General features: G+C 43.6%; 1 protein-coding gene across 1 annotated transcript in view; it reads right to left on the minus strand.

Moving 5' to 3' along the window:
• Positions 1–5: 5 nt before the first annotated feature.
• Positions 6–23548, minus strand: part of PATJ (PATJ crumbs cell polarity complex component) — a 137756-nt gene continuing 114213 nt past the window's right edge. The window contains exons 36-46 of the mRNA XM_065737858.1: positions 17665–17748; positions 15618–15811; positions 13755–13902; positions 12866–12952; positions 10056–10173; positions 8577–8614; positions 8182–8304; positions 7144–7248; positions 4241–4344; positions 2568–2691; positions 6–1085 (exon numbers count right to left, since the gene is read on the minus strand). Of these exons, the coding sequence (XP_065593930.1) occupies positions 939–1085; positions 2568–2691; positions 4241–4344; positions 7144–7248; positions 8182–8304; positions 8577–8614; positions 10056–10173; positions 12866–12952; positions 13755–13902; positions 15618–15811; positions 17665–17748 (1272 nt within the window). The 3' untranslated portion in view covers positions 6–938. The remainder of the gene's footprint in view (positions 1086–2567; positions 2692–4240; positions 4345–7143; positions 7249–8181; positions 8305–8576; positions 8615–10055; positions 10174–12865; positions 12953–13754; positions 13903–15617; positions 15812–17664; positions 17749–23548) is intronic.

Raw genomic sequence — 23548 nt, forward strand, 5'->3', positions numbered from 1 at the left:
GGGACGGCTGCCACTATGAGAATTACAGGATCACATTGCTGAAGCAAACTTTTGTCTTCATCAAAGCTTCAGGATGAACAATTACGCTGCAGCGTGGCACGACGACGACTGCCTTTGTGTGCAACATGCCTGGCACACATCAGCTCATTTCTTCTTTAAAAATATAATTGGAATAGAAAGAGATACGTCGTTGTTCATTCATGCTGCCTAAATATCTGAAAAGGCTGAAACGTTTAAAAGCCTAAAAAAATATATTTCTCTCTCCCCTCATTTATTTTTCACACTAAAGGCTGCAAATTGACACATCACAGTAATTACCTCTGACTAACTTCCACAGACCTACCCAAAGAGATAAACATGAGAAGTTCACATTTGACTATCAGACTTACTGTGCTGAACACAAATAATTTCCCAGAGGAGAATTTGATATTTCATCATTTGGAACAGTGGTAATTTAATTACATTGCTAATGTTTTCTGGCATACTTGAAAGGACAATTAGCATAAGTAAATCATGAGTGAGATGACAAGTCACTCAGCATTTATTTCTGCTCATCGGATGAGATCGGCTGATGATCTAAATTCTCCTTTGTGTGTGAACAGAGCCCAGGTTCAGCAGCTGTACCCGGGGTTCAGGGCAGTGGGGACAAACTGACGTGTAAATAACGCAGAACAGACCTTATTCTTTGAAGCCTTAATCAAAGCTGTCCAGAGAAAACTCAAAAGCCACCAGAAGTAGGGGAGAGCAGGGAGAAAGGCTGATCAGTGTGGAAGGTTAAAAGAAGCTCGAGATGCACGCTCCCCATTCCAGCAATGGGGTGAATGCTGATTAATTTTTGCCAGAGTTTGCTTTACGTCCGGCTCGGAGCTGAACGGTATTATTATAGCTCTACTGATGCTCTAAAACAATCGTGTTTATCTCTGCAAGTGCAATGACATTCATGATAACACCGATAATGTCACAGTTCCTTTCTGGCGCTTCAGAATGGCTACAGCTTGCTCATGGGTAACGCCTTCCAAAGCTTCCCCATTAACCGCTAAAATCTGATCGCCGCGCTTCAGTCTGCCATCGTCCGCAGCTGCTCCCTGCAAATGGCAAAAGGAAACGTTAGTGGCTGCCAGCACGGAGCCCTCCTGTCTCTGTAATGCTGATGGATGAAATGAGGAGGGATGCAGCACTGGAAACCCCACCGTCACAGGGTGGGGGGGGTGTGGAAAGGGAGAGAGCAGTTACACGGGGCCAAAGTGGTGTTGGAAGCGCTGCTCTCCGCTGCAGAGCCAGCCCTGCAGGTCTGGGGCGGCACAGGAAGGCAGCACACCTCCAGGAGAAGGAGAATCAGCTCGTTCCCTGAGAACAGGGCTGTGTAATGACTGCTTCTGTGTTTTATGATCACACAGAGACTTGTTACAGCTATGCGGACGTGGCTCTGCACCTAGTACCAAGAAACGGATTAAAATGTGGGCAGGGAGAGACAGCTCAGAGAGAGCCCCCAGCTCTGGGATTAGGTTTGACTGAAGGCCCTGAGAAGCACCCACGGAGCTCCAGAAGTGGCTGTTTCCCTTCTGAGCTCCTGAACATGGCTCTTATCCCCAAATACTGAGGCCCTGCCCAGAGGTCAGTTCATGATGACTGCCTCTGCCTCCTGGCCCCACCAGTGGATCCTAGCTTTGGTCTGAGAGCTTCTCAGCTGTGCTCACATCCACAGATGTAAATCTGAGCACTCGTTTTAAGACACGGTGATTTTTTTTTTCTGTTTTCTATCACCCACCCTATCAGAAATGCAGGGAGTTACAAAACAACTTTGGGTGACTGACTTCCAAGTTGCTTTATGTTCAGTCTCCCCAATCCCCACTGGTTTCTCCTCGTTTTCAGAACGACATCAGTCACGACTCCATGAGAAGACCCTGCTGGCACATGCAGGGAGCAGCCCCAGCTGCACGGTGCTGCATTGTGCTGGTTCCCCAGCACGGGACCTGTGCCCTCCTGATGCTCAGGGCTGGGGAGCAGCTGGGACAGCAAGCAAACAGCACGGGGAGGGCAGTACCCACAGAGAGCAGGAGCACAGAGCTGGAAGCAAGGGAGGATAACTAAAGCCAGGACTGATGTGGAAGCCAATTCATCAACAAGCCACATGGGGTGGAGTTTCCTTCTTTCAGTGGCTGTTCTCATTGAGGTGACCATCTGGGCACAGGGCTTTGCAACTGAAGCCTGGCCACAAGGATACAGCATCTCTGCAGTACAGTGAGAAAAACGATGCTTCTGTACTTCTGGGAAGACACTGGGATTTGCAGATACAAAGCAGTCTTATAAATGTTTTAACCTATAAAAACAAGTTTCCAAAGGACACAGAACATTTTGCTGAGGCAAAGTGTCTTGTTTCAGCCATCACTACTGTGAAATATAAGCCAAGATGCCAGCTGCATGTTCTGGGTCTGCTCACATCCACGTACCTAGCAGTTCATTTTGCTTTCGATTTCACATGTATCACCCAAGCCAAATCTTACATTTATTTTTTTAAGACAATAAAGAAAAAGGGAGGAAAAAAAAAACAAAAACAACAAAGATACCTTGGCAAATATAGTCTTGACATAAATGGGCAGGTCTCCATGGGGACTTCCATACCCCCCCACAATACTAAATCCCAGTCCATCAGAGCCTTTCTCCAAAGTTATAATCTTAGGCTGAGGTGCTCTGAAAACACAATAAATATCACTTAGAATAACATGGTCTATCTGTGGGGACTTTCTGCAGAAGGAACACTTACAGAGAGATTTATCTATCAAGACTTTCTCATGCAGTCATTAAGCATGATTCCTTTCCTGCTGCTGAAATATGCTCCTGGGCAGCCCAGCTCCTCCCTTTGAAAATACTTATGTATAAAGAGCTCATCAAGAGCACTTCTCTCTGATGCAGGAGTGCTATTCCTCTAATGTGCAGTTGCTTAAAGGAGAGTTTGCTCTCTTACAGGCCAAGCTGTCATCCTTCGTCCCAGTAAGTGGTCACTGCAACAGCTTCCTTACAGTGTAATTTTATTTTGTGACTGCACTGAAATGAGATTGTCAAACAGCGTGCAGCCAGGAGCACTTGTCTTTACAGCCTCAGCACCACTGTGAGCTCTATGGGCTGTTTCTAACAACCTCCATCCCACCCACATCCCTGCATCTCATGGCCCCAGAGCTACTCTGGAGCCCCTCACTCAGTGCTACCTGCACCAAGTGGAGAAAGAGCTTTGGTGGAACCTCAACTGTTCATTTCTATCTATCCACCTCAAATCTGAAACAGATATATGTAAGAGAATTATTCTGGACTAAAGCTGTTGGGCATCTTCTACCCAATAAAGACATGGCCCATGATGACTCACATCTAGCAGTTTCCTTTGGACAGAAGGAATGCCAAAGCCTACTTAGTTCTACTTCGTACTTTCAAATTCAGATCTCCTTACTATTTTTTATATGGAAAGAGAAAGCATATCCTTTCGTGAAGGAAGTAATTCTCCACTGAGGGCAGCAATAAAAACAGCTTCTCACACTGTAAGATCAGTGAATGCAACATAAATAGCTCAACCACTACACTCATCCCTCAGACAGGGCAGCCACTTGCATCTCAGCATCTTAAAATAAATGAAATGAATCAAAGAATGAAAATGAAGAACAGAATGAAGCTAGGGAACCAAATGAAGATCAAGTGAATTTCTAAATGACAACTGGAATGCTGTAATTTGTCCTTAGTGCATGACGGAGAGCGATGCAAGGCGATGGGAGGGCTAGGTCTCTAAGTTCTGTCACCATGTAGAGGTGCTACAGGTAGAAAAAGAAATTTATGAGACTTTTTAGAATTGTAAAGCTAAAAGAGATTAAAAAAAAAATTCTTGGACAGGACTTGAAAGATTAGCCTCTGTTACCAGGTTTTTTTTAATACCTCTTCTCTTGGTCTGCCAGCGACCAAGGAGGAAGCCAACAGACAAGGGCAGAACTATCATGCCAGCATAACACAATATGAAATATAAGATAAAGCAAGTGTTTGGAAATACATTTTATCCTTATTTAGTCAGTCAATATCTGTCACCAGGTAAAGATGGACACAGGTCTGTGGTCAGAATGAAGAAAGTCACAGTTACCATTATAAAGGAAATATAAATTAGAGAGAAAAGCAATAAGAAGAGGCCTCATTCACCACCCTATGCTTTTCCCTTGCATGGGGCATAGAAATACATCTCAGTTACATACTAATACAGACTTACTCGGGGTCTTCAGAAGCATGCTCAGAAGATGAGTTGATGCTACATCCTGCAGACATGCTCTCCAGTTGGGTAGCAATGGCACTGATGTTGGTATCAGCCACAACCTGAACAGGAGAAGTATACAATAAAGTAATCACTTAATGCTAAACTAGCTAATAACTTAGCTAATTACATGGAAAATAGCTAATATCAAATTTCAACACAAGTTCTACTCTATTATATTTCCTACTACTTCAATGCTTTTAAGCAATAGAGTTAAAAATCACTAAGTAATAACTAACTCACCTATGTGGGGGTTAATAGCTTGCAGGACACTGGCCCAATGAGACTCATGAAAGACAGTGACAAGACCCACCCTAGATTTTTTTTTTTCCCCAGCCTTGCACTGTGAGTTGATTTCCTACTCTTTGACTTTTCTGGAAAACATTTGAGGAAACTAATTGGAAGCGTTTGGGATTTTAAGTATCCACCGAGTAGAAGGGCAATTTCTTAACGACTGCCTGCAGTGGTTATCCCATAACTCCATCTCCATCTGATGAGATACTCAATACTCATCTCTGCTTGATGTCTGTTGCGTAGGATCTCGGCTCAGTGACAGCAACAAATGCCCACTAAGTTCGTTTTCAGTATGTCTTCTAGTTATGTGTGGCCTTATTTTATCAAAATGAACAAGCACTTTTCACACTCCTTGCTGGGAACACAGCTTAAGGGAAACATACCTTTCTTAAAACCCCCAAAAATCCATTATACAAATCCCCTGTTTTAAATGAATGCTCACAGTTCTTCCCCAACAGTATTCCCCCCCCTCTAATTGCCTGGAGCCAAGAGAGGGTGGTAGCATTTTCTAGGAATAAAGCTTAGTGCTCGTGCAAATTTTGCATCCTAGGACTCAGTGGTGGGGTCCCATGGAGGAGACAGCCACACCTGGTTCAGGCAGCAGAGGCACTGAAGCTTTCCCTCCCGACGCAGTAGGGGAAGGAGTGCCAGCCACTATTTGTCGAATTTTGTTGTTAAATAAAATAGGGTAAAATAAATCTATATTCAAAAAATCTTCAGTTGGCAGTAAGAACGTATCAGAGTTCAACAACCTCGTAAAAAAAGCTTCCCCTTATCTCATTACTACACCTGCTGCAAAGAAATTAAATTAAACCAAAGCATCAAAACAGCCGGAAGGGATGACTGTTCCCCTGAGACCCTAATCTCCCATTTGCAAACAGCATTTGCAAACTCCTTTACCATCCTTCCCAGGACGTACCCATAATAAGCCTTTCCACACCACTGAACGCAATTATCTGACCTTTCAAAGCAGTTTGCCATGAAGTGGTCTAACCTGATAATAAACAGAATTACTTAATGACACATCAGTCACGATTATCGCATTGATAGGATTATTCCATTTAGATTGTTCCCATCAAAAAGCAGCCCAGCAATTGAGAAGTACCTGCAGTTGGCACATGGTGCAAACACAGCTCCTACCCTACGCTGCTATGAAAACACAGCCTCCCATCACTGATTTCTAACAGAGGAAAACACGTGCTGTTCTGTCAGAGGAGAGAACGGTATCGTCTGCAGGAGCATTCAACACATTTTGAGCTAGATGGCAAAAACGTGGAAGAAAAACCATCAGCTGACAAAACCCGAGACATTTCTAGAACAGCCCCTTTGTTTGTGAGAGCAAACTGACAGCGTGCTTCATCAGGAGTAGCTTTCAATACACGATGAGGTGGAATATGCTGTATTACAGCTTTCAAGATTAGCAATTCTGGGTTCTGTGGCAAGCTTTCATTTTCTATTCAGGGAATACTGTTGACATGAAAAGTGAAATTACTCAACGTTAGTAACAATATGATAACTATAATTTAACAGAGAATCCTCAGCTGGGGTAGAGCTGTGTAGTTCCTTTGACTTCAATGGAACTGTAACAAATACACCATCTGCTCTGGAACTGGCTCATCACTTACCAGGTCAGCAGTTCACAGACAGACAAAGAACGAGCAGTCTAAGTTTATTATCATTCCATTTTTCTTTCTTTGCTTTTTTTTTCCCTTTCACATTTTTTTTTTATCGCCACATTTGTGTTGTAATGAAACCAAGAAACTTGCAAAAATCTCTCAAGATGCATCCAAACCCAATATGCGGAGATGATAAAGGAAATTACAGTGGATTCTCATCTTAAGCTTGTTTTCCAATTGTTACAATAATTTTTGCAAATGAGTGGCATTTTGGATTCTCTCTGGCAAGTATTTTTCCAATTTCTTTGTGTAAACATAAAAATAAACTCAAGAGGAACACACTGGCAAGCAGCAATCAGAACCCAAGTGGCAGAACGTGTCTTCCTTTCAGCCAGCGTATACGTGAGCAGGGTTAAACCCCTTCTTCTCTCGAGTGTTATTACAGAGTTTATATATATAGAGAGAATATATATACAGAATTAAAGAATAATCAATTCTAGATGGCACTGTCTTACTGATGATGCTACCATTTCTGCTAAATGCTGTCAGCATCCTTTCTTCTCTCCCTTCCAAGAAGAAAATCAACAACGTGGACCGTTTGCTCACAGCCCCGTGGCATGCATGCACACATGACACACAGTTTCTTGTTCTTAGCTAACTTCAAATTAAAAAACAGAAACAAACTTGGAAGCTTGTTGATTTCTCATGTGTAGCAACAAGTTATTTTGCTCTCTTTGTTACGCTTTCATATACTCGTGCTCACAGCCTGTACAAGTGGCAATAAAGAATTTTTGAATGAAAATTATTTCTTGCTTTCATTCTGTGTAATTCCCATCAGCAAGCACCCTGCAATTCTGTGATGCCTTGTGCCAGTGATGCTTAGGGTTTTTTTTTTCCCCAAATGCCATTTATCTACCCTCATGCAGCTGCATGTTCAATTTATCACCATACCTGCAGGATAATGCTCCCATAAGCATTCTTTAGTAGATTAACAGCATCTGCATGAGACAGCCCATCCAAAGGTTGCCCATTAAGACTGACAATCCGATCTCCAACCTAAAAGTACAACAGTAATGGAAAATTACTAGCATTAAGGAAAATTAAAATTAAGAATGCTTAAAATTCCTCATGAACTTGGCACCACGCAGTCACGCTTCTCTTTTGCAGGATCGTGTCGGTGAGAATTCTGCACTGCTAGTGATCATTTACCATTTGTCAGAGGGAGTGTAATACAGATTTTTTTAAATAACAGTGTAATCAGAGAAAAAAAGGTGGGCTGGATTTCTGTTTCCATTTGCAAACAGAGAGGGTAAGATGGACTGCTTTTCTCCCATGCAAAAAGGATTCATTTGTGTCCATACGTGCTGACCAGTTCATATTCTCAGATTATGTGAGCACAAGATGAAAGCACTAAAGGAAAGCAGACACTTCTTTTCAAATTTTCTATTTTCTATTCTTTTCAATACTTACTCTATTCCCTGCAACTCCCAAACTGGTGAACAATCACAGTGGTCATTCCTAGAAATCCACATATCTGCTGCAAGTATTTTATTTTTGCAACTCTTTATAAGGCCCTTGGTATCAAATAAGCAACCTCTGCTCTGGTTTCTGCCTTGCTTGAGCTCTAAATGAGGCCCAGCCTGCAGTCTCCAGAATGTCTGTGGTTTCTAGGCAGCTTGTTGCTGCTTTCTGTGTGCTAGATGAACTCCCTCTGCAGATCTCCCTCTCCTTAAAAATGCTCTTATCCTCACTGCTTCTCTTCCACATAGGCAACCACTGCGATCATCCCAAGTTGCAACGTAACCAAAAGGGGAAGATGTGGGCAGGGCTTGTTAGTTTGTCTTAAAAAAAAAAAAAAAAAAAAACAGACAGGGTAGTCTGTGAGATGTTATCCATGCGATGGCATATACACAAGTGCCTGAGGTTCCCTCTCTGAGAGACACACACAGCAGATGGAACAGAAGGCACTGAGAGGACACCTCTACTCACTCTGAGTCTTTGGGTCCGTGCTGCCACACCACTGGCTTGAATCATAGCAATGAAGATGGGAATATCTCCCAGTGGACTGCCCTTCCCTCCTGCTATGCTGATACCAAGAGCATCGTTTGGCCCCTAAAACGAAGCAAAAAAGCATTTGTGATTGGAGAGACTTACAGAGGCCAATGTTTAGGGTACAGGAATAAGCGATGCATTTAATTTATGCGTCACGGTGAAAATAATAGATAGGTTTGACATACACACACACCCTCACACACACAGGCATACATTCAAGAGCCTACTGCAAACATAAATAATGCAATTTTCCTTCTAGGGAACACCATAAAAATTAACAACTTCAGTCTACGGTGTCAGCTTTATGAATTGATAGAAAATAACTCACTGACCCTTGTTATCTCCACAGTCCTTGGGCCCGTATCTGCTCCTACTAATAAAGAAACAAACAATTAGCTCCTGTAATTAAGAGATAATATAATTAAGAGATAACACTGTCAAGTGACAATGGTCCCTTGCTGCCTAGTCAGAGTTATCACCAAGCAGAAGCAGAGCCTTCCTGTGCCAAATCAGGCAGCACTGCTCACGTGAGGAGGACGGGATTTCTGTTCCACCCAGAGATGAATACGGATGCAATCACTCCGCCTGACGGATGCTGCTGTGATGCTCTTTGTAGCACAGCCACTGCTCACCACAATCTATTGAATAGCACCACTCTGCCGGCCCGAAGAAAAGCCCTATTGTGCTTTTCACTCAATTAAAGATTGCCTTATTATTCATAAATCACAGTGTCTCCACCACAAAGGGTAGAACACGCAGATTGTGGAGGTTCCATTGATTTCCTGTTCTAATTTGTGCTGTATTAGTAAATAATAGACAGCCAGGAAGTCTGGCTGGCATATATCTAGACACAGGACATTTAGAAGTACTCAAAACATTCAGGGAAATAAAAAAAAAAGAAAAGAAAAAAAAGACAAAGAAAAGAGAAAGAAAAAAAAAAGACACTGAAAGGAATCATTTGAACTGGGACTAAACAGCCTAAAAGCTTATGGTGTAGTCCTAGGCTCTGCTATAATAATCCCTAATTGTACCAGCTTTAATTAAACTACTTTAAGAACCTTTTACAAGGCAGGCAGCATTAGCTTCTCTCAGAGGTTAAGGATTCCCATTTCCATATACCAGCACTCCCTAGCACTGAGCACTCTGCTCGTGCTGATACCTGTCAGAAGCACACAAGATGAGAGCGTGAGGTTCACTGCAGGAAGCTCAGCCCCAGGAATGCTGCACCAGGGCAAGGGGTGCAAGGACAGCTGCCCAAAAAGCCACACACACCTCCTCAAGTGCATGTGTACAGCCAGAAGAAATGCCTTCTGCTCACACACAAGCCCAGATTGTTACGGGTCTCTGATGTGGAACAGAGCACACAAATGCTCACCAAGTTTGTGCAGGTTGCACACTCAGTGCTCACGAATCGTGTGAACTGCAATCTGGGCACTGCCACTTTCTCATTACAAAACACCCTTTTAGAGGTTCAAGAGCAACAAAGATATAAATGAAGTGGTGGCAGCTTTATTCCCTGAGAAAACTTTTCCTAACACAAGAACCTTGCCTGTGCTAAGCCCCCCACAAGGGCATGGGGAACAGCAGGGCACAGGAATTCTGCATTTAAAACAGAGAACCTATTACTCTTCTACTAGACATAAAAATAATGTCATCTGCTGGGAAGTGTTACGGGTCTTAAAACATCAGTGGTACGTCTTTGGGGACGCTGCGTAGGAAAACCAGTTTCAAGTATTCAGTGTTGCTTTTAAAGCAGCACAAAAACAAAGGAGCAGTGCAAGCAGCAAGCAACATGCCTGCCCAGCTCATACCTGAACTTCTTTGAGACACGTCTGCTGAAGTTCTTTTTGTGCTGACAAAGTTCTGCAAGGTAGAGAGGACCGGAGCGAGCGCGGGGTGGAAGTGGCTGTGGGCACTCTGTTGGTTCACCTGAAGTTAAACATAAGTCAGAAAGTGAGAGTCAAACCCAAATGTTAAGTATCAGTCAGCTCCTGCAACATATGGCTGCAGCTGTGCTCTGCGCAACCAGACTGGAAATACCACATTGGCCACACGAGTAGAAACCCCCAACTTCATTTCCAGAGAGGGAACCAACCAAATCTGCCCCCGTGTTATGAGCATTTGTGCAGAGCTGCCTTAACATCAGCATATACACCACGTGTGCACACTGTTTGGATCTCTTTTTGGGAGGTTTCGTGGGTTGGTCCCTTCCAGCCTCAGCCATTCTGCAGTTTGCTGTAGAGGTCATGGAGAAACAGGATGACCCTCCTCCACCACCTATTCCCAGCTGGCCTCCAAAGCTGAGGATGAATGCTGTGTCTTCACCACAATGGAATCACAGACACATCACCACGTAACGCACCCAGCTCCTCTCAGACAGTGGGGATAACTCCCTTGCTGTCATCTACAGGCTTTACTACTGTAGGCAAGTATTTTGTGCCATTAGAAGGCCCTGGAACTATTTCTGCTCCTTTCAACTGACCGAGATACTTCCAGAAAAGCAGCCCAGGTGCAGGATAAGATGCCTATGTCTTACAGCCAACAGGAGGCACAACCTGGCAGGCAGCGCTCTCAGTTCTGTGCCATTCATTTCCAGCACTATTTTTCCTTATCTGGCCTTATCTTCAGACTCTGCCCCACAGAGAAAACACCATTATCAATTTAGGAAATGCGTCTGAACAACAGGTTTCACCAAGGCCAGACACAAAACAAAGAGCTGGGCTCTCCTTCGCGGCGCACAGCAGAGCTCTCCCTCTAAATGCATCAGGCGGCGAATCAAAAGCCCTGGCAGCATTCATCCCAACTGACCAGTGTGCAGCTGTCAGTGAAGAACAACAGGCAGAGCACAATTTCCACGTCTCGTTCCCCATTCATGGGTCAGTTAACACAATTTGCAAAGCGCGTGAAAGAAATCACTGTCCTGCACCACAAGCCTTATGTTTCTGCTGTTAAAGGTATGCAACAGACCAGAAAAATAGCCAAGCGAGGACAAAAGTTCTGGATGCTCTTTGCCCAGCAGGCTCTGAAACATCACTCACAGTTGTGCAAATCATTCAGGCTGATTCGCCACATTATCTGCCAGGAGTTTTATAACTCTTGGAACCGTTTTGCTGAGAAACATCCAATTGGTTTTTAAAATCACCAAGTCACTTGGGCACACTGAGACGGAGGCCCTCAAACGACTCCAGATGAAGAACTGCAATCAAGGCTTCTCTTAATATGATGAAACAGAAAGCACCAGGTTCTTGAGAAAGCCTGGTGTGGTACAAAAGAAAGGGGATGACGCTTCTAGTGTTTGAGCTTACTTCCTACCCAGAATCGTGGTAGATATTGCATTTTGTTCAGCCCGGAGTGTCACACCGCAACATGTAGTAACTTCCAACCATTGCCTTTCGTGTACATTGCTCTTGTTGCTTGTTCAAAATAAGCAATACCCATGACTCCTGCCTTTGTTTAATGCAGTCACACTCATTTCCCTTTGCTGTTCCAACTTTCCTTGCCTGCTGCATGCAGTGCTGATGTTTCTCTAGTGGTATTCAGGCACAGTTTTAAAGCTGGGCTTAGCATACTTGGCTGTGAGCTCCTCAGCCCTTCCCACACAGACAGCAGACTGGATCACTGCTGGCTTTTATAAAATTAAGACCATGCCACATGACCCGAATTTGGCACATTTTGGGGTTGTTCATGGATGAAATCAAGGAAGGGCTCCACTCTTACCGACTTGATCACTAGAATTATTTTTTCCTTGAAGTCATTCCCGCTTTAACGTACATCTCTAGGCCTCCTACTGCTCCTTCTTGCTCTTTCCAAAATCAGGCCATTCTTTTAGCATTTGTGAAGGCTGGACTGGATCCCAGCAGTGCGCTGAGGGGAAGGAGGCCACCAGGAATGCTCCCCTGTGCAGAAAGGGGAGGGGGGGCAAAATACCCCACAGAATTACACTGTGGTGAGCCACGGCTTGTCTGCCTCTGGGATGTTGACAGCTTCAATATGGTGGCAAAACAGTTGCTCTTCAGCAGGAAAATCTATTTTAAAAAGTTTTCCAAGTCATCTTCCCCTTGCTGTAGACTTTAACACTAATAGTATCAATGTCTGAGCGGATTAGGGGAAGTGAGGAGAGGGGAAAAGCCCAGCACTGATTGAAAAATGAATTGTTGTCCTCGCTTCAGGTAAAAAGCAAGTGAAGCAGGAAATTGCTCTGTGTTTTCTTTGAGAGCAAAGCAGCTCTCATGTGGTTCTGCCACGAGATAGGCAAAGATACAGTTCAGTTTCATTAACTCATTTTGATTGACAAAACAGCTGCAGAAAATGCATTCGGCATTTTCTGCAAGTCTAAAAAATCGCTGGGCAATGTTGTTTGAGGAAGATATTACAAATTTTTGGTACGTATCAGAAGAAAACAACGCTCCTCTAACAAACAAAGGAATCATTAACCAATGATTCCACTTATTCAGCATTACAGCACGATGCTTTCCTTTCAGCAGAGTGATAGAATATTTTGTCCCACTCTCTGGGCAGTGAATGTCTGTGGAAGAGTCAAGCCTCGTGGACGCCCCTTGCACACTGTTCCCATTACTTGCCCTTTGCAGCTTTAGGTTATGTGCCTGAATTTGTCACTAACCTGACTATTCTGGGATGTTTTCCGTGATGACAGCCACGAGCCAGCTCGCAGTCTCCCCAGCTCGAGATGCACCAGGCCTTGGGCACACTTGGGAAAAAGAATCACAACGTACAGCATTTAAGCAGACATAGGACATTTCACGCTCTCCTGGAGAGAATTTATGTTCATATTCAGCATCACAGAGCCACGAAGAAAACCACGAGGTACTGAAGGCTTGAAATATTCACATTTTCATTTGGAGTATATAAGTACCTGTCCCCAGACTGCGGTTTATCCTCAATGCTGAAGTCAATATGAATGTTTCTAATTGCTCCCACCCCTGGTCTCACCCTTGGTACAGGCTGACAGCTCTGGGAGGCTGATGGAGGAGGGAGCTGCCAACAGGTGCCCATGGCCCAGGGCATCCTGTGCCTGCTCCCCCTACCTCAAGCCCATAGAGCAGCCACATGCTTTCTAGCAGAGAAAGGAAAATCCTCCCAGACCATATCAAGCATAAAACTGCCCCTACAAAGAAGCGATGGAAGGAGTAGACTTAAGTTGCAGTTCTACAGTTGCAAGTTAGTATAGTGAAGCCAAAGGCATTTTACTTCTGATTTGTACACCTCTCAGGTTTCAAAATATTTTTCTAGCATATGAAGTTCACAGTCGCATTTTCAAATCAGTGCCTAAATGCTCTGTCTCTTTGTTTTCTCATTTCATATCATTTCACTTCTAAATATACATGAAGAAGTGATGTGGAATGGATCTCTCCCAGTCATTTCAGATGAAACTCCTGTCTTTGTAATCAGTCTGAGCTGTCCTGGGTATGTGTAAATAGCACTTCAGGATAATTACCTTGCACAGCGTCAGTAACTGCAATTCCATCTCTTAAAATGTATTATGTACTCACCTTAAGTATAGTGGCAACAGTCTCCTGTGAGGCATTTCTCATATCCTCTCCATTAACAGACAGAATCTGATCTCCTTGAATTAATCTTCCATCTAGGTCTGCAGCTCCTCCTTTAACAATGTCAGAGATAAACACTCCACTTCCATTTCTAACAATGCAAGAAGCATATGGCTAATTACACAATCCAATATTCTTTGGGAGACCAATTTAGATTACTTGCATATAAGACACATAAAAAGAAACCTGTGAGCAGAGGAAGAACGAGTTTTACACCCCATTCAACCATCTGAGTGTAAGAAAATCTACGAGCTTTAAAATCAAGGCATGTTTGTCTACATTTAATGCTATCTTTCCCCTTAATCTGTTAGTTGTGACCGTCCAATCCATAAAGATTCATGAAAAATACCACTTGTAGAAATAAAAAGCCAAGGATAGGCCTAAGATGGAGTTAAACCATCCCCTGATGTGCCTGATTTGAATTATGCAACCTTAGAAATGCATATATTTTTATATTCCCCCTAAAGGTTCAGCTTGGTTTCTTCTCTAAACTCTTGGAGGCCCCAAACAGAGAAGCCTGCAGAAACGACTTTTATAGTTTGCACACAAGTTATGCAGCAGCAAATCCAACCCTGCGGCTGTTCTCCTGCAGTAAGGCTTGTGAGCACGGCTGGAGGGCAGAGCAGATTTATGGGCTGCAGCCTTCACACTGGGACTCCCTTTCCCACACAGCAGGACCCGTCTGTGCCCTGCCCCAGCTACCAGGGCTCGCTGTGGATGAGCTGGTGCAGGCTGCAAGGCACAGGGCTGGTGTTTGGCATCCTGTGTGCAAGCAGGACCTGATGCTTTGCTGGCTGATACCTGGCTCTTGCTGGATGGACTTAGGAAATTGGTCTGCCTCTAAGGTGGAAACCCCTACCTGCCAAGCAGTTAGCAACAGCACTGAAAGTTTTGTGCAGAAGCAATCGAGGGAGAGCCAGAGACTGCGATTACCATCTGTAGGGTAATTTACATAAGCTAAATTAATTACCCAACCCACAATCTGCTCACAACACCTGGGTTAAGCATCACCACTCTTGGAAAAAAACAAAACAACAACACTCCCCCCCCAAAAAAAAAAGAAAGAAAAAAACCCAGACTGCTGCAGAAACTTCACTGACCATTCACAGTCAGGATAATGACATGCTGATTTGTAATTGGGAAAATACAATCTTTTGGCAGAAAAGAACCACACAATTCGCATGCACCAGCGCTGAATCTCTTCTAGCAAGGAAAGATTATCAGTGCTCTAGCTCAAATGATCTAACAGCAATGGCTTAGAAATATATCAACACAATGTCACATTTTATTAAGCAGCTGTTACCCACCACAGTATCTCAGATTTTGCTCTTTATTCACAGAACCAGTGTCTCTAGTGTTGTATAGTCACTCGTATAGCTGACAGGGATGGGGTCTCTCTCTTTACCAGGCTCCCATCCTCCACCAAAACTGGTCACTTTGAAACAGTGTACTATATGAATCTAACTAACAAATGCATTTTTCAAAGGCATATCCTGGTATTTGGAAGTTAAGCTCCCAGTTTTGCATGTGCTCACTTGGCCTCACTCATTCACACAGGACATGATGCTGCCAACTGGGGGTTTTCCAGAGGGAACAACAGCCTTTGTTGCATAGCTCTGCTTTGGCTCTAATGGAGAAGCCAGTATCACAACCCCAGAAGGTCCTTGAAGATACTCAGATGCAAAATCTTATTGCTTGAGGACTTCTTCCTTTATTTCATATTCCATTTAGTGGCTACAGCTGCTCATATGGCAAAAAGCAAGGCAGTTCTTGTTTGCAGTGCATTCTGACCAGAGATGCTCTTACCGTTTTCCGGCTATGCTGAGCCCAAGTCCTCGGCCTGTTTTCTTCTGAATATCTACATGAAAAATCTCAAGGTTTTCTTCATCTTTGTAATGAGCTTCATCTCTATAAACCACCAATTGCACCTTCTGAGGTGTCTGTCTCAGTGCAGTGATAGCTTCCTCGTGGTTGGCGTTCCGCAGATCGATCCCGTTCACCTGAAATAATCAGAGTTTTCTTTCCAAACGACACATATGAACGATCCTTTCATCACATCCTACCCTTGTGTGACAGGAAAAATTTGTCAAAATGACACCTCCTGGCACTCTAACTTAGAGCTCTGATTTCCTACTGGATGAGATGGTGTGCACTGTGCCACTGCCTAGATTAAATCCAAACAATCAGAATATTTCGGATCCTAAGTTTTGTGGGAGCTTCTCTGTCCTGCTTTCTAAATGCTGGAACCTCAACCAGTGCTTACAACAATACAGCCAGATGAAGTATGACATGTTCCCTTCAGTCTTCCTGTAGTTCTGCAGGCCTCCTTCCCTTCCAGGTAGCAGTGCTTAAGTTCCTCCCCTTGGCCAGGTCTTACCATACAGCTTAAGGGCACAAGGGATCAGTGCTATTAGCAGCAGCCATGGTGAAGCCTGTGAAGGACACACTGAATGGTTATTTTGCTTTGTTCCAATAGATGGCACACAAGACCACTCTTGGAGCATTGGATTACATTTCTCTTACAATAACCTGACAATGTTTTAGTATTATCACATTGAACAAGAAGTTCTGGCCGAATGCTATAGTACCAGAAAAAAACCTACTGCAACTTGAAATCTGATCTCCTAGCTTTGCCAAACCTGATACTAAGATACCCCTTAAAGCATTTGCCCATATTCTGTTGACAAAAATATCTTTTCTTTGTCAATACAAAAAAAAAAAAAAATCCATTTCATTTTCAAAGTCTGATTAGGAACCATGGGCTCGTTGCATCCCCAAGGTTGTAAAGGAGCTCCAAGCTCATCCAGTCCCACCCCCACCTCCCACCAGTACGTCCCCACTAAACCACGCCACTCAGTACAACACCTAACAATGTTTGGACACTGTAGGGATTAGCATGGGCTGCAGCTGTTTAACAATGCAGTTTCCATACACTTACACAACTTAATCGATTTTAAGGCAAGGAAAACATTCCTCTGCATCTCTAAGTATGACAAGTTATATCCATTTTAACTTAATTTTACACGAAGATAATGGAAACTAGTCTGCTGTCATTATATTCTTTTGTACTAACTCTGTACACATCAGTATTATTTTCCTGACACAGGCATCTACGTGCACTTTACACACTAATCTGAAACTAATTCAGTCATCCTTCTCCTTCATTAGTACAGCTTTTAAAAGCTGAAATAATAACAATATTATGGCACACAAACATTAGCACTTTCCTGTTTGGCCAGTGAAGAATTAATTAACCTTCCCCATTTTTATCCCCTGGCTAATTATCGTGCTCTGCTAATGTGCAGTTATTTATAAAATGAAAACAACATTCAGCCCGAACGCTAAAAAAAAATATTTGCAGTGCAAGAGCTGTAAAGACAGCTCCCCAAGTACCCCTCACTATTTTTCTAACCCTACGCACTAACGCCTTAATGGCCATGCTGGGAATTTGTCCTGAGCTGACAGCGAGACACTGTAAGCAGCTGCTGCCTGACGCAAGTTTTGTGTGCAGAGCAGCCCCTCGTGTTTAACCCCTTCCCAGCTCAGCCTGCCTGCTGGCTGAAGGTGTCGTGCTGCCTGCATGGGAGCTGCAGCCAGGCCCTGTGCTGAGCAGTGCCGAGTGGTCGGATGCAGCAGCTCAGCTGTGTCACACGCGAGCTGCCTTGTTTGATGGAATTTAACATACTCTCAATTGGTACCTTCAGTTTATGTGAATATATGAGGAAATATAAATGCGTCGGGGTGTTCTCAAGAGCAACTCTGCGCATCAGTCCTACAAACGATCCCAGTTTTCCCCACAAGAAAGCCACTGAATACAGACCTACAAGAGACAGACGTACGCAGACGCGCTTACCTCGAGGATCTGGTCGCCGGCCCACAGCCTGCCATCCCTGGCTGCAGCTCCTTCTTCATAAACCTCATGGATCACGATGGCATCCTGTGGGGACAAAGGGCCATAAGCAATCCCCACAACACCCCGTGTGTCACAACCCCATGCACAGCACGTCGGGAGAAAGAGCACTACCACCATACACAGAGATCGCTGCCGTCGTCCCCGGCGAGAAGAACACTGCCACTCTCAGAATACACAGACAGTTAATAAAAAGGTAAAAAGGGTTTTGTTCACCACTGCAGGACATTCTCAGCTAGAGCTGTTTAGGCTTCTGTGGCTCCTATCAGTTTTATACATTGGCATCAGGCAATACGTGAACTCGGGGTGAACTGGTGCATTAATATCGCCTACTTTTTATGATATAATTTAAAACCAGATTCCTTAGAGCGCTGAACAAGTTTAGGGACTTGGCATAGATCTCTGCTTTAAGCAAGAGCTGAATGCCTTGTGGTAAATAGCGCTGGTTAAATCTGTAAGAAATGAAATCCAGAAAAAGTGAACAATGGCAAATGTTAGTTTATTACTGAGGTTGGAAAATGTAGGCAGTGGCAGATGTAGCTTCAGGGAAGGTTTCAGTGATTTAATCTTATTGCCAGCAATAGATGTCCCCAAAGAAAAAGCATTACAAAGAACATACTGTTCTCTTGCTGGTGCTTTCCCTTTGCATTGTTCTGGTTTGAGGGTTGGTTTTTTTTTTCCCTAAAACAAATAGGTGAACATCCTGCTACAGAGCTCAGCTGAGACACTACCAGTGCTCGCAAATAGATGGCCCACTTCGGGGCCACGAGCTGCATTCTCTCCTTTACAATGGCAGTAGATAAACACGCAGCAATTTACTGAGCAGGTATCAGACGACCCAGCCCTCAGACAAACACAACCAACCAAACCGCTGTGGCTTTGGAGCTCCTTCAGGAGCTTGCCCCACCAGCCCAATGCAAGGCACTGCTGTGCTGGCAATGAGAAGCTGCCAGGTTGGCGGGGTGTGCCATGCTGTGCGGCCTTCCTGCTGCAGGAGCAGGAAATAGTGGCCATGTGAGAACCAAGTGTGCTCGTGTTTGGATAACACTGTAGATAATACATCTCTCATCACTGAGTTAACCCACCCCCCCGTGTCACTTTGCGATGCTTCCCCAGCACACATGGTGTATGCTGAGCAGAAAGAACCCAAATGCCCTAAAGCTAGCGCTCTGATCAAGACAACATCGAGAGCATTACTCTCTTTCATTCCCACTACACCTTATTTAACGATGTAAACTCGTATCTACAGCCGCTCTGCTCCTGCTGGAGCACAGCACCGCCATCGTAAGCTTCATGTTTGATACATGCACACCAGCCACTGCAAAAAGCCTGAAGGGTTTGAATCACAAATGGATTACAGCTGATGCGTGTGTCCCAGATGGGGAAAAAGAGATTTCAATCTACATAAATGAAGGCAAAATACTATGAGCTGTGTACCATGGTAATTAAGAAAATCAGAAGAACAGTTTGATTTAAAAATATATATATACCATTGGTGACCGCAGGGTTTTCTTGAAATAACTGGAGCAGCAATCCCCAAGGGACCACGCAACACATTCACATCCACATCAGCAGCACCACTGTGCCTCTCTGCTGCCCATCTGAGATCTTCTCTTAGCCTCTTCTTCTTTTATGTTACCTCTGTTTTCAAAATGATCATGTAACTCTAGTCAACACAAGAGACTCTTGTCTGGGTGAAAGCCAACAGGGTGAAAGTGATGTATATTTTTACATATATTTTTTTCACCTGAGGCTGATCATGGGTAACTTTGGGAAACACTGGATCTTAGGATTAGAACTTCAATAGCACACTTTGCCTTCACTATTGTAAACACTTTCTGGCAGAAGGCACTTAGAAACGGCCAACAGGAGAACACCAAATATTGACCAGCTTACCATTACAGCATCATTCAAGTCAGGCATGCAAGGACAGTGGATGAATAAGAGGTTCTGAAGAAGAGTGGCACGTGATGGTGTAACAGCAGACTGGGTGCGTACACGAGATGATTAATTAAACCTTTTCAGACTATTTAATCTGATATTTCCTAACCTCTGAGCAAGGAACTTTCAATCTCATTTCTTTATTGTTTTCCACCTATGGTTGTTTTAAAAATAAACAAACAAAACCCCCAACAAACAAATCCTGAAGCTACCAGCTTTTTCCAGTATTGCGTTAGTAGATGTAAAACCACATATACCTAAAGCTTAGACTTGGGAACCTCCAAACATTATCAGCTTGAGTGCTCTGCATCACCTTTTTGCAAGGACAACAACTCAGTACTACTCTGTGGTTCCTGCATGTGTTACAAGCCAGACCTAGAACTAAAAATACATATGGCATGAAAAAGTGCATTCCTGTCCAGCCCATGCCTACCCTGGAAGGAAACATCCAGTGACTTGCCAATATGCTGTTTCCCCCAATGGTTTGTTTTCTTTAAAAGAAAAAAAATAGTTGTAAGCAGCTTATTGAATCAATTAAAGAACGGAACGAAGAAACGTGCCTGCAGCAGTCCATAGCATCAATGAGCCTTACCTTCCTTAGCTTACAAATTACAACAGAAGACGCCTCAACCTCTGTTATTTCTGGCATCAGCTCAATACATATTTAACCCAGAAGTAATGTTTTTCCACCGGATCTAGTGGGATCTGGACAGACTCTGTTGGTTTTGATCATCCATGACAAATCAGTAGAAATTATGGATGTTATTAAATATTTTTACTGACACCAATATTTTAAAGGAGTCTGAACACACAGTCAAGAGATCCAGCCATCTAACTACTGAGTCCCAATCTGGCACTACAGATTGGGGCTGTAACACTCATCTCAGCGCATCAGAAAACAAACTGGGATCTATCATGACTAAGCCAGTACAGAAGGTTTATTTAAAGGATGGGTTCTAGTAATTGAACATCTGCAGCTCCTACTCACTAGCTTCAAACTCAGTTGTGTGCTAAGAATCTTGACAAGTCAAGATTTAAGTAGTTAAAAAAATCGTTCAATCAATCACATGGAGAGGGAGGGGAAGTGGTGTCAGTGTCCAACTGGGGGCTGTATGTTAACAGTGGCTGTGGACAGATTTTCTCTCGCATCCTCCTCTCACCCCCAGTTACGTATAGATTATGGCAGCCCATGATAGAGCTTGACAGAGCTGCAAAAACTGTTAGTGCAAAAGGAAGAAATAAAAACACCATATCAAGAACACTGCTATTTAAAGAAAGATGTCTCATTGCTGAAAGTATAAACTTCATAAGGTTTACAAATACATTCCGAAACCCACAGCTCTCATCTCTGTGTATTTTGACAAAGGTTCTCCATTAGTCTGGCACCATTATAAGAATCAGGAATTAATGTGAAGTTTAACATTACCTCTATGCGAAAGCAGAGTGCAGAAAATAAGCCAGGGCATAGAAACAGCATCATCTCTTGCTAAACAAATTCCGTGCTCACAGGTGCAACCCAAGATTACCTGACCATGAGAACTTTAGAAGGTGAATTAGAAGGTGAATGCTGTTGCTGAGCTAACTAATGCTTCCATTGGAGGCTAATGAAACAGAAGGGCCTGCAGTCCGATGGAATGAAGCTGAATACACTCACGTTATTTACACTGCATGGCTAAAAACCCACCCAGAGTGGCTCTAAACCACAGCAAGAACCTGCCTGGCATGCAAAGTGCATCAGACCTGCTGCTCATAAGGGATATGCTTATCAAACTGGCCCTGCAGTACATTAGACAGTGCTTTAGAAGATTCAGGTTTGGGCTGTGGGACAGCCATGCCCCACCTGCTATCGCTTTACCAGCATATTATGGTTGTTGCACAGCCTTCTTGCAAACAAAGGGCAGGGAAATGAGTGCCAGTTCTCACACTGACAGAAGAGGGTTTTGGCTTTGGAAGGAAACACGAGGGCTGAGATGGAGAAGAGTTCTTGGTCAACACCATGAAGAACACCACTAGTAAGGAGGGAACGACTACTGAATAGTGAGTGCATGGCTGCTAAATTTTGCAAGCTTGCCTATCTGAGAATCTGCTCTTGGGAAATACAACACATAAAACATACAGAGTGTGATCTACATCATGTTTCCTTCTAAGGGAGGGGAACAGTCCTGAACTCTTGGGGAATCTGATCTCAACTCCTCCCCCAGCTGTGTGTATTTCTTCTGCTTGATTTATAACAGCTTTGGAGACCTGGCAGGGGAAGGCTATCAACTCACCCATCAGCAGAGAGCACAAACAGAAATGCTCCCATTAAGAATTACATTCTGTAAGAGTGACAGCTTAATCCCTGTATCTTAAATGTCGAGAACTGCTAAGGCAGAGACCTCAGGCAATGACCACGTAGCACTGTCTTAATTGAACCTTTGGGAGAAAGGTGGCGAAGTCAGCTTCCTATTCAGGAAAACCACTGACCAAGCAAACCTTAAAAGCCTGCAGGACCATAAACAGTGCTGAGGAAGTCTCAGAAGCTGTCTGCCTTTAGGCTGGGACTGCTCACACATTTGCTGCAAGTTTATAGCATCTGAGCCAATTTGTCTTATGCAGCCATTCTGCAGAAGGACGGGTTTGCAATGCAGGTGCCCTTTTCCATTGGAAAATCAACCCAGACCTGGGTTGTTTGCAGATGCTGGGAGCAGAGAGGGAAGGAGTAATCGGACACAAGTCATGACGAAAGTTCTGCAGTAAACACCGTGGGTACTTTGATGAAGAGGTATCATGTGATAAAAGGTGGAAGAATATGAAAGATGGGAAATTTCAAAAGAACAGGGGCAGAGAAATCCTCACGTAGCTGAGTGAATCAAAAAGGAAAAAGGCCTGAATTCCGGTAGAGGCTTCTTGCCATATAACTGAATAGTCCTTAACTACTTCAGATCATTCACAACAAGCCGTTCTTTTAACTGAACTACTATGAACTTGGAGTTTGCCTTTGCTCTGTTACTTGTCTGAGACCCAGTCATTATTTTGACCGGATCAAAGGCACTTCACAGAAGTGAAGTGAACCACTACACGTCGAAGACTGCAGTAATCACCAGCACAAAACAGCACCGAGTAAGGTGCTCAGTTGGAAACAAGCTATTTTAAAATCCCAGACTGTGCTTTCCAAGATGTGCTTTCTAAAGTTGCAATCATTAGACAAAAACCAGAACAGTCATGGGCGTAGAAACCAGATCCATAGCTCTGACCCCTACGGTTACAAGGCTCTCTCTGCCACCACAGGCACCAGCAGCCACTTGCCCCAGACCAACAGAGCACTGCGTGGAAAAAAGGTTTTGTCTCCCAGAGCAGACACTTCTGAGCACACAGACAGCTAATGCTGAATGTCCAGATCAAAACAGCAACAGCAGATTTTTGGGAACCATCACGGTTGGACAGTGATGGAAAGCAGGCAGAGCTAACTGTTGGGACTGTATTAGTCCTAAGTTCCCATTATCTCACTTTGTTCTGTAGTTAGGTGGATGCAATCTTTCCGCTACCAAAATTATGGTATGCAATAAGTGAAAAAAGCTTTCTGCATGCATTTGAGTACTTTCCTGGAAGCAAAGAAGTGAAGTACATTACATCCAGGAAAAGATGCCTTCAAAGTTAGTTGTCAAGCTGTATTTTCCCGAGCTGTTATTACACATTTTCAGCAAATTTCCTACACAGCTACAAACGTTACACTAAATTAACTTTTAGTATAGATAATAAAGTTACAAGGGCTTTTGCTGACTACAGGATTAGACTTATCTCTTTCCCAGGGCAAGTAAAATATCATTAGTTATTTCCTTTTCAACTTCTATAATACTTTGTCCAGAGCAGTAAAGTTGTCATTTCATTTTTACAGGCTGGTTCA

Source organism: Cyrtonyx montezumae, unplaced genomic scaffold, assembly GCF_038088225.1.
Source record: "Cyrtonyx montezumae isolate F1298 unplaced genomic scaffold, pur_monq_1.0 scaffold_1, whole genome shotgun sequence".
Classification (NCBI taxonomy): Eukaryota; Metazoa; Chordata; class Aves; order Galliformes; family Odontophoridae; genus Cyrtonyx; species Cyrtonyx montezumae.